Below are 13822 nucleotides of genomic sequence, written 5' to 3' on the forward strand. Positions count from 1 at the left end.
TTACAGTCAGATCAGATCAGATCAGTCGCTCAGTTGTGTCCGACTCTTTGTGACCCCATGAATCACAGCATGCCAGGCCTCCCTGTCCGTCACCAACTCCCGGAGTTCACTGAGACTCACGTCCATCAAGTCGGTGATGCCATCCAACCATCTCATCCTCTGTCGTCCCCTTCTCCTCCTGCCCTCAATCCCTCCCAGCATCAGAGTCTTTTCCAGTGAGTCAACTCTTCGCATGAGGTGGCCAAAGTACTGGAGTTTCAGCTTTAGCATCATTCCTTCCAAAGAAATCCCAGGGCTGATGTCCTTCAGAATGGACTGGTTGGATCTCCTTGCAGTCCATTTATAATCAGTGTTGCTATTTATTTCAGCCTATACTTTGAGTCTTGGTCATTATTATCTAGTGATTTTTCTTCCATATTTTATTCAAAAACATACGACATTGGGCAACTAAGCTTGAGTTTAAATGAATTAGAAATGCTCCTTTTTATTTAATTTACATCAGCTTTGTAAGTATTGCATGGTGATACTTACAAAGTATGTGGTGTAAGTATTACATGGTGATACTTTGTGTTACACTAGGTAGCCACACATATCTACATGTAGTTTGTCCATTGCAGTCATCTGCCACAGATAGGCAATCAGGAAATTAAATAATTTCAAAGTGACTGGAACTTCCAGAATAACAATCCAAAGGTCAATGTACTTTATTTTGTTAGGAAGAAAATGTATACAAAGTAACCTACATATTAGAAGATGTAAATAGACACTAACAAAAAGAAGGAATTGCCTGCAGCAGAAAGGAATGATTAGACTAAGTAATATCAGGCAATTAAAACAGGCATAAAAGCTTTATTGCTTCTGAGTTTCCAAGACAACTCGCTTCAGTGATGGATGTTCATAAGTCTGATTCTGGACCATCAAACAGATCCTATGTTCTGGTTAACATGCATGTCCATTATAGAAGACTATGGTAAAAATGGTTTATTAAAACATATGTTTGGGCATTTAATACAGAAGTTTCAGTTTCTTATCACTTACACAGTACACCTCATTCCATAGTGAGCAGTCCTCAGAGTCCAGAGCCTGAACTTTTTCCTGTAATTCAAATATGTGGTTTGAATATATGTATATAATTTGAATTATTATAAAACAAAAATAATTTTGTCAGTGATTTTCCCAAATAGAGAATCCTTTTATATCAGAAAACCTGAAAGCAACTCCAGTCTGATTTGAAATTTTGTGTTCTTTCCAATATCACACATAGTTTTCAAGTAACATCATTCCTTACATCCTGAAAATGTTTCTCAGTACGAATAAACATAATGGCAATATTTTCATGAGCTGTGGAAGACAAAGTGTGGTGGGGGCATATATTTTGGGGACTATACCAGGATATATATTTCTATCTTTCTACTGGATTTTTTTAGGAAAGTCATTGACAAAACAGTTCTCCTTAGTCCTGACCATATAAGCATTACTTTGTTGGAAGAGAAAGTTTGTTGGCATGACATAAATGATAGGGCTCTTGATGTCGATGTCATGACCCACTAATCAATTATGACCCACAATTGAAAGACACTAGCATGGAAATAGAGTGCATCATTCATCTAGAGATAGATGGTTCTAAGGTTGGTTATTTCAGGGGCACCGAAGACCTAGAGAGTTTCTGCCTTTCTACTTGTCCCTCCTTGTTACAAGATGGCAGACACAACTCCAGACATCACATCCTCAAACAGATAGATCCAAAGACAGAACAGCACTTTTCCCTAGCATGTGTATACAGTTTTTTTTTAATGTATATATTTTTTAATTGAAGGATAATTGCTTTACAGGCTCAGTAACAACTTAGGTACACAGTTTTAATTAGACAGTCATTCTTTTTCCCAGAAGCTCTGCCTCTCCTATTAGATTTCCCTTTCAGCCTAATTCATTGTTCAGCTTCCAACACAACCATTCCCTAAACCAATCACTAATGAGGGAAACATGCCACATTTGGTGTGGATATGGTATTTTATAGTAATTGATGCCATAATTGGAGGAGTGAGCATTTGTTCTGTGGGACAGGGGAGGGGGCTCCTCCCTCCTGAATTTATGGAAAGCCTGATGCTGGGATTAATTCCAGCATTGCCAACAAGGACCGAGTGGTGAGGAAAACTATTGGACACATGGCTAATGATGTCTGCCTGGGTCAGGAAGACATCCCCTGTAGAGAGAAATGGCAACACACTCCAGTGTTCTTGCCTGGAGAATCCCACGGACAGAGGAGTCTGGCAGGCTACAGCCCATGGGGTCACAAACAGTTGGACATGACTGAGTGACTAGCACTTTCTTTCATATTTGCCAAGGCATTTTGACTACACTTCTGCCACGGTCTTAACACTATTAGGCTTTCTCTTATCATTATTTGACTTTCCTGGTGGCTCAGATGGTAAAGCGTCTGTCTACAATGTGAGAGACCTGGGTTTGATCCCTGGGTTGGGAAGATTCCCTGGAGAAGGAAATGGCAACCCACTCCAGTACTCTTGCCTTGAAAATCCCATGGACGGAGGAGCCTGGTGCAGGCTACTATCCATGGGGTCGCAAAGAGTCGGGCACGACTGAGTGACTTCACTTTCACTTTATCATTATTTGTGAGCTTATTTTAGCCCTTTGGTAGATTCTAGATTCCTTAGGATGGGGACTTACTATTTTTATCAGGTCATGGAATACTGCCTTACCCTAGAGAGTGATTAATAAATACATACTAAATTGATTAGAATTGGCCTATGTCAGTTGATTAAAAGCTTTCTTTCTGACTTTTTAATTTATTCTAAATTCTTTAAAATCAGGTTATTTGCTTGAACATTGACACCCTCCCAGTAATGTTTATTCATGCCAGAAAATGATTAAGGGGCCTTAATCATAAAGGTATTGGAATAAAGTTACTGTGGGTACTGTGTAATATAAACGCTAAAAAACCTGTTTACAATTCTGTTTGGGTGTAGGAGGAAAAAAGAATTCAAATATAAATATAAGTGGGAAAGTAAAGCTGTACTGAGTCCATTTTATGCATCTGTTAACATTTTGAAGACTATACAGTAGAATTTATCATCTTAAAGATTATGAAGTGAAAGAAATGAGTTGTATATAAAACCACTGTGATTCCCTATTTGAAGCTCCATTTAATATAAGTTTTCTTAGGAAAATACCTCGAAGATTTAAAATTCAGTACATTATTTTATGTATCACATAATTTCATCAAAAAATTGCTTTCAGTAGAATGAGATCAAAAGACCAGATTCTGGTTATTAATGTGGTGTGAAATATAAAGCCAGTGGTCCAAGTTTTCATTTGTTTTGTAATATAAACATTTCAGAAAAGCTTATCTTTTTAATGTAAAGAATTCTTCATATAAACTTCCCTCATTTGGTTCTGGCTTCCCAGGTGTTTCAGTGCTAATGAATTCTCTTGCCAATGCAGGAGATGCAGATTAGATCCCTGGGTTGGGAAGATTCCCTGGAGGAGGAAATGGCATCCCCCTCTAGTATTCTTCCCTGGGAAATCTCATGAATAGAGGAGTCTGGTGGGCTACCATCCATGGGGTCACAAAGAGTTGGACATGACTGAGCAACTGAACAACAATGTTTTGTTCTGGCTCAGTGACTATATACTTCTTCATAATTTTTCACATTACCAACTATTACAACTACTATGTAAACTTGTATTTTTTAAAAGTTTTGAGATGGTATAATTTAAATTGTCTCTAAAGAGAAATATAGTCCTTATTTGCCTGCAGAATGGTCAATTTGTAGGTGTAAATGAGCAGTTCCTATCTTATTCAAGAAGATCCATTTATATCTTCTTTGCAGTTACATGAAATTTTAATTCAGCACAAAATCAGGAATGATTTTTTAAACTTTTTATTGTTTGCTTATTTTTAGTTACAGAATTTACTAAGTAAGGTGGTGGTAGGAAAAAATCTTTGTGTTCTTGTGTCTTTCTGAAAGCAACTGAAGTATTTACTTCAGGTCTCTTCTCATTTTCTGATCTTTTAATCCTGGAAAAAAATTGCAAAAGAAGCAAGTAAAACAATTTACAAATATTCTTAGTGAGTACCATTTATAGTAACAAATATGGGTTCAATTTTGCCAAAACAATATTATAGCCATTGAAGTTGAACTCTATAATTTTCAAACTTTCTTTGTTGTCTCATAGTCATTAGATATGAGGTGTCAGGATGGAGGCCCCTGCCTTCAGAATACTTAAAACAATTATTGAATAATAAAACAACAATTGCTGTATTTTGTTGAGTACTTTCTGCATGGTCATTTCTAAACTCATCACTTTATTTTCTTAAGACAACTCTAAGATGCTATCACTATTTAACTCTAATTTTAGATGGGAATTTTAAAGAGTTCAAACTACGTACCCAAAATCACCTTTCCTTGAATAGCTCTGGCAAGATTTATAAAGTTCATAACACTAATTATTAATAAAGAGATAAATGCATTTTTTGAGATAAACATATTTTCTATACAAAGACGTAACCTGTACCTTAGACTAGAATAATCAACTGTAGGCACCAGAGCATTTGGGATACAATCATTTTTCAAATATGCTCCATATTTTCCACAAATATGCCTGTGTTCTCCACAAATATTCCCATAATTTTGAAGCCTTATATAACATATAATTTTTATTGGAAAACTATGGTATTTCTTCTTAGACAAAGGCTTGAAAGTTATTTGATTTAGTTACTTCCTCTCATTTTAAAGGGTAAACACCCATATAGTTGAAGTGACTTGTTAAACAGCATCTCCTTTTTGAGTGCAGAGTTATAACTGGAACTCAGGTATCCCGGCTCCCCATCCAGGTCATTTCTACCCCACCCCTCACTTTCTCAGTAGAAAATCATTAATAACATTTATAGCTTGGAATTACATTTGAAGACATGCATACAGTAGAATTACATAATCTCTTATACACAAAAGTGAGGGTTTATATATATGGATAAGGGTCACTTATTGACTATTTCCCACTCACTTGGAAGAGTGGGAAAGAGCTTTCTGTAATGAAAGGATATTTTGTCCTTTACTATGAAGACTTATTGCTAAAAGCTTAATCTACAGAATCCCAGCACTGAAAAGGAATCTAGCAATCTGTGTAGTTTAGCTTCCTCCAAGTTAGATTAAAAACCACTTTAAACAAGTAATTTTCCTTTAGGTTTTTAAAGAGACCACCCACCTACCTGTTCAAATATCTGCATCCCCTCACTGGCAAAAATTACCCTTTTAAAAGAAATCTCCGGTTCAATTCTAGCCTATTATTGCTGGTCAAACCTTTGAAAGATAAAGAGAACTAATGTTCCCTTATAGTACTGTCTGTAAAATTAACAGGTTTCAATAATAGATATTCTGGTAGGAATTCAAAGTAATTATAGAATTTCAGATCAGATCAGATCAGTAGCTCAGTCATGTCCGACTCTTTACGACCCCATGAATCGCAGCACGCCAGGCCTCCCTGTCCACCATAAAAGCTATTGTGTTAATTCTAAGCCATATAGATGAACTCATTTATAATATAAACTTACAGCACACACTTGGACTAACTGAATCACTGAGCTGTAGCTGTAGCTACTGAAACTGTAGGCCTTGGACTGTGAGAGATTTTCAATCTCTGGGGGGGCCATTTTCGCTCGACCATTTTCATAAGTGTTGTAGTGACTTCAAGGTATACTCACCACTTCCTCCCGCTTGGTCTTGTCTGTTGCTGGCCAAGCTTCCAGAGGCAGGTCAGGAAGCATGGGGGGCAGAGGCTGCATGGGGAATATCGGAGGCAGAGGTGGCTGTGGCGGCAAGGGCTGGATGGGGTGCACAGGTGGCTGGGGCTGCAGGGGCTGCAGGGGCTGCAAGGGCTGCATGGGCTGCATGGGCTGCAGGGGCTGGTGAGGCTGCAGGGGCTGGTGAGGCTGCGGCTGGATGGACTGGGGCTGGAAGGGCTGCTGGGCGGGCAGAGGGAGGTTTGGCTGGTGGTGTTGGGTTGGAGTCATGGAGTGTTGGCCAGGAACTGGCATCATTGGTTGCTGGGGGACCACGGGCTGCTGAGCTGGCACCATGGGGATGTGGTGATGAGGCTGCAGGGCGTGATTCTGGGGAGTCTGCTGGGACACCACGGGAATGATTTGGTGGTGCAGCCATCCACCCATGGGTTCGTAACCATAGGAAGGGTACTGGTGAGAAACAAAGAGTCAGGTTTACCATCAGCTCCATTGACTTCCAACTGGAGAAGCAGCAATGTTTTCTTTGTCATTATGGCAATATTAATATTTACTCAATTTTTTTTTCCTGTGCAAGAATTTCTAACTGTGTATACAGATTTGACCGTTTACCAACTAAAGTTCCCATTAGTGTCTATATGTGGCATAGATATGTTGCCTCACTTAAAAAGGGAATTGAAATGCATGCTTAATATTTTAAGGGAATAAAGAACCAAAAACATCTACATACCGGGTGTCTTATCATGCTCTGGTACCACTTCAGAGGGGTGAGCACCTTAAGAGAAAGAAAGATTAGAATACATTTGTTTTAATTTAGTTGCATGAAATATAGACTCACTAATGCAGTCTCGTCAATACTGATACCCTGAAAATAGGAGTTCTAAGGAAGAAAGAATAAGGTAAACATTTGTTAGGTGCTTCCTATGTGTGAGGTTCCACCTTACAGCCATCACACACATTTTTCATGTTTTCTTAGATACTCTGAGGCAAGTATCATCACTTTCACTTTTACAGACAAGGTCATGGAGAGTTAGAGGCTCATGAAGTTGACTGAGATTATAAAAGTTGTAAGTCTGTTTAACTCCTCAGCTCCTGTTCTTCTTTACAAGAGAAAAAACAGAAAATTAATGTGATATAATTTTAATTATATCCTTTTTTGATGTGATGTAACAATGAAAAAAAATAAAGGAGGCAGAAACACTGTCCCTTATACTAGAAACACAGGTTTTCAGGTCACATATGTCATCCTTTTAAGATATAACAGAAAATCTTGCCTCAAATTTTTATTGACACTTTTTCTCAGTTTGTATGGGTAAACAAACTCATGGATTGTCATTTGAACCTATGAAAGAAGTAAGACTTTTCCTTCTTTCTAAGCAGTATGTATTTGGTTCACCCCAGGTCCAGCGACTCCTTCAGATCGTATTTGATATCAATACAATAAACAATTATTAACTTTGCTCAAGTCATACTTAACAAAGCACCTTTGATATTGCTTAACTATTTTGCTCCCCAAACAATATTTTGAAGGCAGGGGATTATCATTATTTCCCTTCTCCAGATGAGGAAACCAAAGTTCTAGAGAGAGAAAACAATTGACCTAATGTCTCATGGTAAGTATGGGGGTGAGGAGAGCCTCAAACCCAATTTCCAGAAATCTCATGCTTTCCATTGCTCTCACAGACCACTTGGTCACTAATATCTCAGTAAGGACAAATGAGGGAGATACACAGAGTGTGACTATCTTAGAATTGGGAGTTTTCCAGCTGGAAAGGATCTTAAATAGCATCTTACCTGATTCCCCATGTTTTACAGGCTGGGATAGAACAAAGCTGTTCAGCCAGAGTTCATTTCTGCCCTACCGTGCAGTCCCCCTGAGTGGTAGTTCATGGGAGATAAACTTTATAGCCATATAAGGAGGAGGAACTGAGTCAGAGAGGCCAGGTGGGAGGGTTCTGGGGCAATGAAGGCTTGGGATGACCCACCAGGGCTTAAACCAGGAAGCTGGTAGTGAGAACTGAAAAAGTGGGACTGAGAAACATCTTGAATGAAGAATCAACACACTATTCTTTACAGAGCCCAGGGCATTGTTAACTCAAACAATGGTCAAAATTAGTAAAGAGAAAAATTACCTCATAGCTGAAGTTGATATAACCAGGGTGCCCAGGATGAGGTGGTAGCTTTTATAGGAAGGGGGAAAGGAGAAGAAAAAGAATGATAAAGAGGAAGAGAAAAGGGAGGGGGAGAGAAAGAAGGGGAGAGAGAGAGAGAGGGAAAGAGATTAAGTCAATATGCAATTTTCACATTAAGAGAGACTGCAGCTACTTTTAAAAAATCTATATAGTGCAGAATATATTTGAGGTCTACTTTTAGTTTGAACATGTGCCCTGTGTAGGAGAGGAGCCCTCTTATTTTAAAGAGGTCCAGAACAACTAGATGTCCTAGGAACAGAAACCAGCACACATTTATCCTCCCCTGATCTTCAGACACCTCTCCGTCCATGTTGTCAATCAGTCTTACTCTAGCCCACCCATCATTTTATTTCTTGATGAAGCTGTCTACTGAAAAAATATTCACAACCTAAAAGTTGAGAGTTATAGTTTATTCAGTGGGAATTTTTAGGACTTCAAGACCAGGAGGCAACATCTCAAGTTACCTAGAGAGAACTGCTCCGAGGAGGCGATGGTGGGGAGCCAGGATATATAAGAATTTTGTAACAAAGGGCAGGTGGACTGAATGTCAAAAGATATTGTTAATGAAAGAAAACCAGATATCTCAAGGAATTTAGTGCTTTTTCTGTATACAGGAAGATGGAGGAGTCTGAGCTCACTGAAATCATTCCTTTGATCTGCAGCTTAGCTATCTGGGGCCAGCATCCTGTATTCTCCTTCCCTGAAAGTTTCCTCAGGGCTCACCTTTGGGAGTGACTGCAATCTGATGGCTTCTAGATGGCAGGTATTCCTTCCTCCCTGAGGTCCCCTAGGGCTCACCAGCTCACCCTGAAGGGGGCTGCAATCACTGAGGACTGTGACATCCTTTGTTTACTGATATGGCAGGCAATATTCCTTGTCTCAAAACTCACTCCAAGTTGGGAAGAAGGATATGTTTTTCTTACACAATTACAAAATGCCAGCAAGAAGAGCATTGTCTGACGAACATTCCCTTATAGATCAGGAGGTGGCTATGTGGTTAAGTAAAAGATACTACTCACAATGGGCATGCTGAGTAAATAAGGCATGAGCAGCAACCAAAGAAACAACTATGTGAATGGAAGCATGTGAAAACAAGATGGGTGTGGCGCAGTGGAGACAGTACAAATCACATGGGAAATGGAAGAGTTGATTTCTGAAGTTTTGGCTGATTCTTTTCATTATTCTGTCATCTTTTTATGATTCTGTCAATGTTTCTATGGTAGAAGAATTTTGAAGCTCAAAATAAAAAACAACCTGAATAATTATCGAAACCAGGACTGTCTGTCTTGTCAAAAGTGGAGGCCAAGTGATTGATGCCTGCATTGTGGAATTCTGGTTGGCCCTGAGGGGTGGGGGGAAGGGGGAGAGGAGGACATTTCAGACCATCCCCCTCAGGCTGTGAGCTGATTAAGGCTCTGTTCTTTTAAAATGCTCAAATTTCATAAGAGGGTTTATTCCTCTCATCTGAGTGTGAATTGTTTTCCTTTTAGTTAACTGCCTTTCCTCTATATTCTTGATTGAAGCCCTCAGAGAATAGGGGTGTTAAATCGAAGAGGGGAAAAAGGACTGAATTTGCAATGCTGGGGCCCTCAGGGACCTAGGAATTGCCACAATGCAGGATTTCAGGAAGGCAGAGCACAGAATCTTGGTCTTATGGGTGAGAGAGGAAGAGAGGAGGCAGATATTCAAGCTTTGCTGGCTTCTGGTTGTATCAACTGCTCTTTAGGCCACTGAAAAACAGATGGATCCTGCTTTGCCTGCATGTGATCTAACCTCTTGTGTACCTGTATTTAGAGACAATTGGTCAGACCTCCCAGCCCTTGGTACATCTCAATATAACATGTATCCATATGTATTGAGCATAGATTGGATTCCAGACAACCACACGGACGTCCTTCGCTTAACAGGTACGCCCAAAAGGATGAGGTCTCTTAGAACAGGGAGATGGTTCAAGAAAGGAATTCCTAACACAAAATCTTACCCTCTGAAGGTCAACAGCAGTGGACATGGGGGAGCAGGAAAATATTTGGACACTTATGAAAAGCTGAATTTTAGAGAAAACTGACATTTTTGTAATGTTTGCCTAAGGCTGGTTGAATACTTTCTCTGGAGGCCTTTCAAGGGTCCCTTCCAAAAGTTTCCTCCATCTAGAGATGGGCGATGATATTTACAGGCTAATTGTTCCAATAGAATCTCCTGGGGTGCTTGTTAAAATACAGAGTCCTGGGCCCCACCCCAACTGTACTCAATCAGAATCTTTGACAGAAGCATCTGGGAATCCATTTTTTATAACAAGTTTTCAAAGTGTTTCTTAAACACAGAGACATTTGAGGAAATCTGATCATGTACTGTTTTAAACCCTAACGCTTACCCACTGTGGGGCAGACTTTTGTTTCCAAGCTTGTGAAACTGGACATTTACTTTTGAAGGAGGGGTTTTACTCACAGGCATAGAGAAGGCTGCTCCCAGGAGGCAGGCAAACAAAATCCAGGTCCCCATTTCTTGATAGCCCTGAAATACAAGTCAACACCCACTTTTCTTATCTCTTCTCAAAGAAGGACATAATTAATGCTTCATGAAACCCACATAAAAATCTATATTAGTCTGTTGCTAATAAAAAGGATGGACCATTTCTTGTGAGATTACTTCATTCCTATATGATTCCAGTTCTCAACCCATTTTATTGTTTCTGGAATTACAGTGGTAATAAAGATGTTTTTCATTTAGGTTGAGAGCTGAACAAGCTTTAGGGACATAAATGACATGAATTTGCAGGCCATTTTCCTATACCTATATAGCCTGTAGAGTCATAGAAGCTAAATGTAGGTTATAATTAAAATGATTAAAAACAGAATTAACTCTAAAAACTGAGATCATCAGGGTGCATACTATTTGATACTTTTAGAACCAGGAGGCACAGAAACGTTGGTTTTGGTACCATCCACCTGAGCACTGCTACTGTTAAAAATCAGTCATCTGAGAAAATAGAATAAGGAAGGAATGGAATTTAATTTCAGGTGTTCTGACTGACAGGACTTAAGACCCTCAGGTAACATCCTTGAGCTCCAGATGTGGAGCAAAAGATGTGGTTGAAGAGAGGGGAGAGGACGGTGCTAATATTCTGTTATTATTCTCTGAACGTCGAATGGCTTTTATTGAAAAGATTCCATATTTAGATGATGACATTTTCCTTTTGTTTGACACTGCACTGTAATTATTCCACAAATAAGACCCTTGGAACATGAAGCAAAACAAGCCATCCTAAAATACATTGCCTTGTGGTGCAAATTACTGGCTAACTTTGAGAACTGTCAGAAGAAAAGCCTTAAATTTGCATCGGAAATGAGTATCGGGTGTAATAATGCAGGCTATGAGAAGTACACTGACATTTTTACCTCCTAAATCTGTTTTTTTTGAAGTTTGCATTCATGAGGAAAACCATTTTGTTGATGGTTCTGTTTGATGGAATTAAATGAAATGTTTTTCTAAGTAATGTATCACAGCCTGTGAAAAATTACTTTTGCCTTAATTGATAAGTAATTAAATATTTTGCTGTGAAATTTGGCCCTGAAAAGTGCTTTGGGATTCTGGACCTAAAATTTAAAGAAATATAAACAAACATTTTGCTGCATGAGAAAGTAATAATTCATTTAAGTAATCAGTTTAATTTAATCATGGTCCAGCTGAAGAAGCAACTGAATATTGACAATATAAGTTATTAGAAATGTAGAACACATTTGTATCTTTTGAACATGAAATGCAGAAAAAGAAGTAAGTACAATAGAAAGGATACCAAATTATGAATAAAATCCACATACCTTTGAACACACGTTCTCAGTAAGTTTCTGTCTGAAACTCAGGGATGCTTGATTCTTTAGATTTCTTCCAACTAAGAGCTCATTTTATACCATTCACAGCATCTAGAGCAACCAATCAGGTTTCTGAAGGAAAAATGTGTTGAGTGTAACTAAAAATCCCTGCATCATGACTTTTAGAAGCTGTGATCAAATATAAGACTGTATGTTGTGATTAGTGCATATAGTCTTTCATTATAGGCAATAATAGGTTTAACAGGCAAAAAATTTCATCAGTCTGTTTTTAGGTCAGCAAATGAGTTGACTGCACATGCTGATATATTCAGATTTACTATTAAGAAACAGCCATGTCATTGTCTGTTCCCTGGTTCTAACGAATATAACATTGTTCTTTACCAAAAAAATGTTAGATGGCTGAGTTTCTATAGTCTAATCAATGTGCCCTCTAGGGTTCCCCAGCCCTCAGATCAGGATAAATTGATTGAAATCTCCATTCTGGTAAAATCCCAACGCTCTTGCCAATAATTCTCTGAGGAATTATAATTTCAGGATCACCACTGCTCTTTTTGCTACTTCCATTAAAGATATTTTCTCTGTTCCCTGTGAAAATTCCTTTATCACCTTCTCCAAACTTTATCAACCTTTATGGTGATAAAGGTGATAAAGGAATCACCTTAATCACCATTCTGGTGTCCATGGAAAGAGGATAAAGGCCCTTCTCCTTGGCTTCATTCTGTAACCCATCTGCCATCCAAGCCACCATGAACTCAAGATTCTCCCAGTAACCAAACTTTACTCATGATTTGAAGGACAGGCCAAGGACATACCACATACCACACCACACACTTAAAAACACATTTTGATTCCTGCAAACAAATGTATATCACAGGAAGCATTGCCCTGGCTCCCCCACCCCACACAGCAGCTCAGCCTCTCTTAGTGGCTGATGGCCCTTCTTAACCTACATCCTTCTGGCCCAATCCCTCGTTCTCTCATAAACAAATCCGAATTCTACTCTTTTTTTTTTCTTTCAGAGACTCCTAACTGTCCTTCTAGTTATCTTATCCCCATGTTCACAGCAGCCTCTCCTTTGCCTGAAGAACAACCAAAGCCCTGTTCTGAGAGGACCTCCAGTCTAGCTATTAAATTTTTTTATTCTTCTACCTTAGTAAAGCATATGGATTTTTATTTTGTTCTAAAATATGACCAGTAAAAAAGCAAAATTTGTTGGAGAAGGAAATGGCAACTCACTCTAGTATTCTTGCCAGGAGAACCCCATGGATAGAGGAGCTGAGCGAGGTGTCGCAAAGAGTTGGACATGGCTTAGCAACTAAACAGCAACAGCTGTATAGCACAGGGAACTGTATTCAATATTCTGTGATAAACCATAATGGAAAGAATATTAAAAAAGATGAATATATAAAGAAAACAAAATTTGTGACTATTGATAAGAGGTAGCTGATGAGGAGTCTATCATTATTTGATCAATAAAGGAAATTCTCATTATATGCCCAGATACTGCTAGCAGTATAGCTGGATCTTTTTGACTACTTAAGTAATATTTCTAAAGTTTGTTCATGTACATATATCTTTATATTGATACTCCACATTGGCTGAATTAAATTCAAGGAGATAATATCCATGAAAAGCAATACAGTATTAAGAACTGGAGGTTAGACTTACCTGTGGGTCCTGAACCCAGCTTCACCAAGGGGTTGAGGGACTTGAGAAGATATGTAGCCTATCTGAGCCTCAGTTTTCTCATCAGTGAAATGAGGACAACTCTAGAGCCTACAAGAGGATTCATGTAAAAACTAAATGAGAGACATCTCTGGGGGGAATGGAAAGTTATCACCTTCCTCAACCCCAGTACTTGGCACACAGTTAATGTTTAAAAATGCTAACAAATAAGATTCTAAGATAATCCTTGGGGATGAATTAGTAGAAATTGAGTAACCATTGTGAAGAAAGGTAAGGTAGACCTTTCAACCATAGAGATAGAGAGAAATTACAAAAGAGAAAGTGAAAAGTTTTAAAAGGCAAGTATGTGATTGAAAAGG

General features: G+C 38.7%; 2 protein-coding genes across 7 annotated transcripts in view; one reads left to right on the forward strand and one right to left on the reverse strand.

The window, feature by feature from the left end:
- Positions 1-13822, forward strand: part of ARHGAP6 (Rho GTPase activating protein 6) — a 543203-nt gene that overhangs the window by 392793 nt on the left and 136588 nt on the right. The gene's annotated exons all lie outside the window — the stretch shown is intronic.
- On the reverse strand, positions 3911-11844 carry AMELX (amelogenin X-linked). Its single transcript, XM_019956018.2, has 6 exons — positions 11766-11844; positions 10393-10458; positions 7888-7935; positions 6486-6530; positions 5720-6208; positions 3911-4036 (listed from the first exon to the last, which is right to left on the reverse strand). Exons 2-6 carry the CDS (start codon positions 10444-10446, stop codon positions 4031-4033), a joined length of 642 nt encoding a protein of 213 aa, XP_019811577.2. The 5' UTR covers positions 10447-10458; positions 11766-11844; the 3' UTR covers positions 3911-4030.

The sequence above is a fragment of the Bos indicus genome, chromosome X (genome assembly GCF_029378745.1).
Source record: "Bos indicus isolate NIAB-ARS_2022 breed Sahiwal x Tharparkar chromosome X, NIAB-ARS_B.indTharparkar_mat_pri_1.0, whole genome shotgun sequence".
NCBI classification, from domain to species: Eukaryota; Metazoa; Chordata; class Mammalia; order Artiodactyla; family Bovidae; genus Bos; species Bos indicus.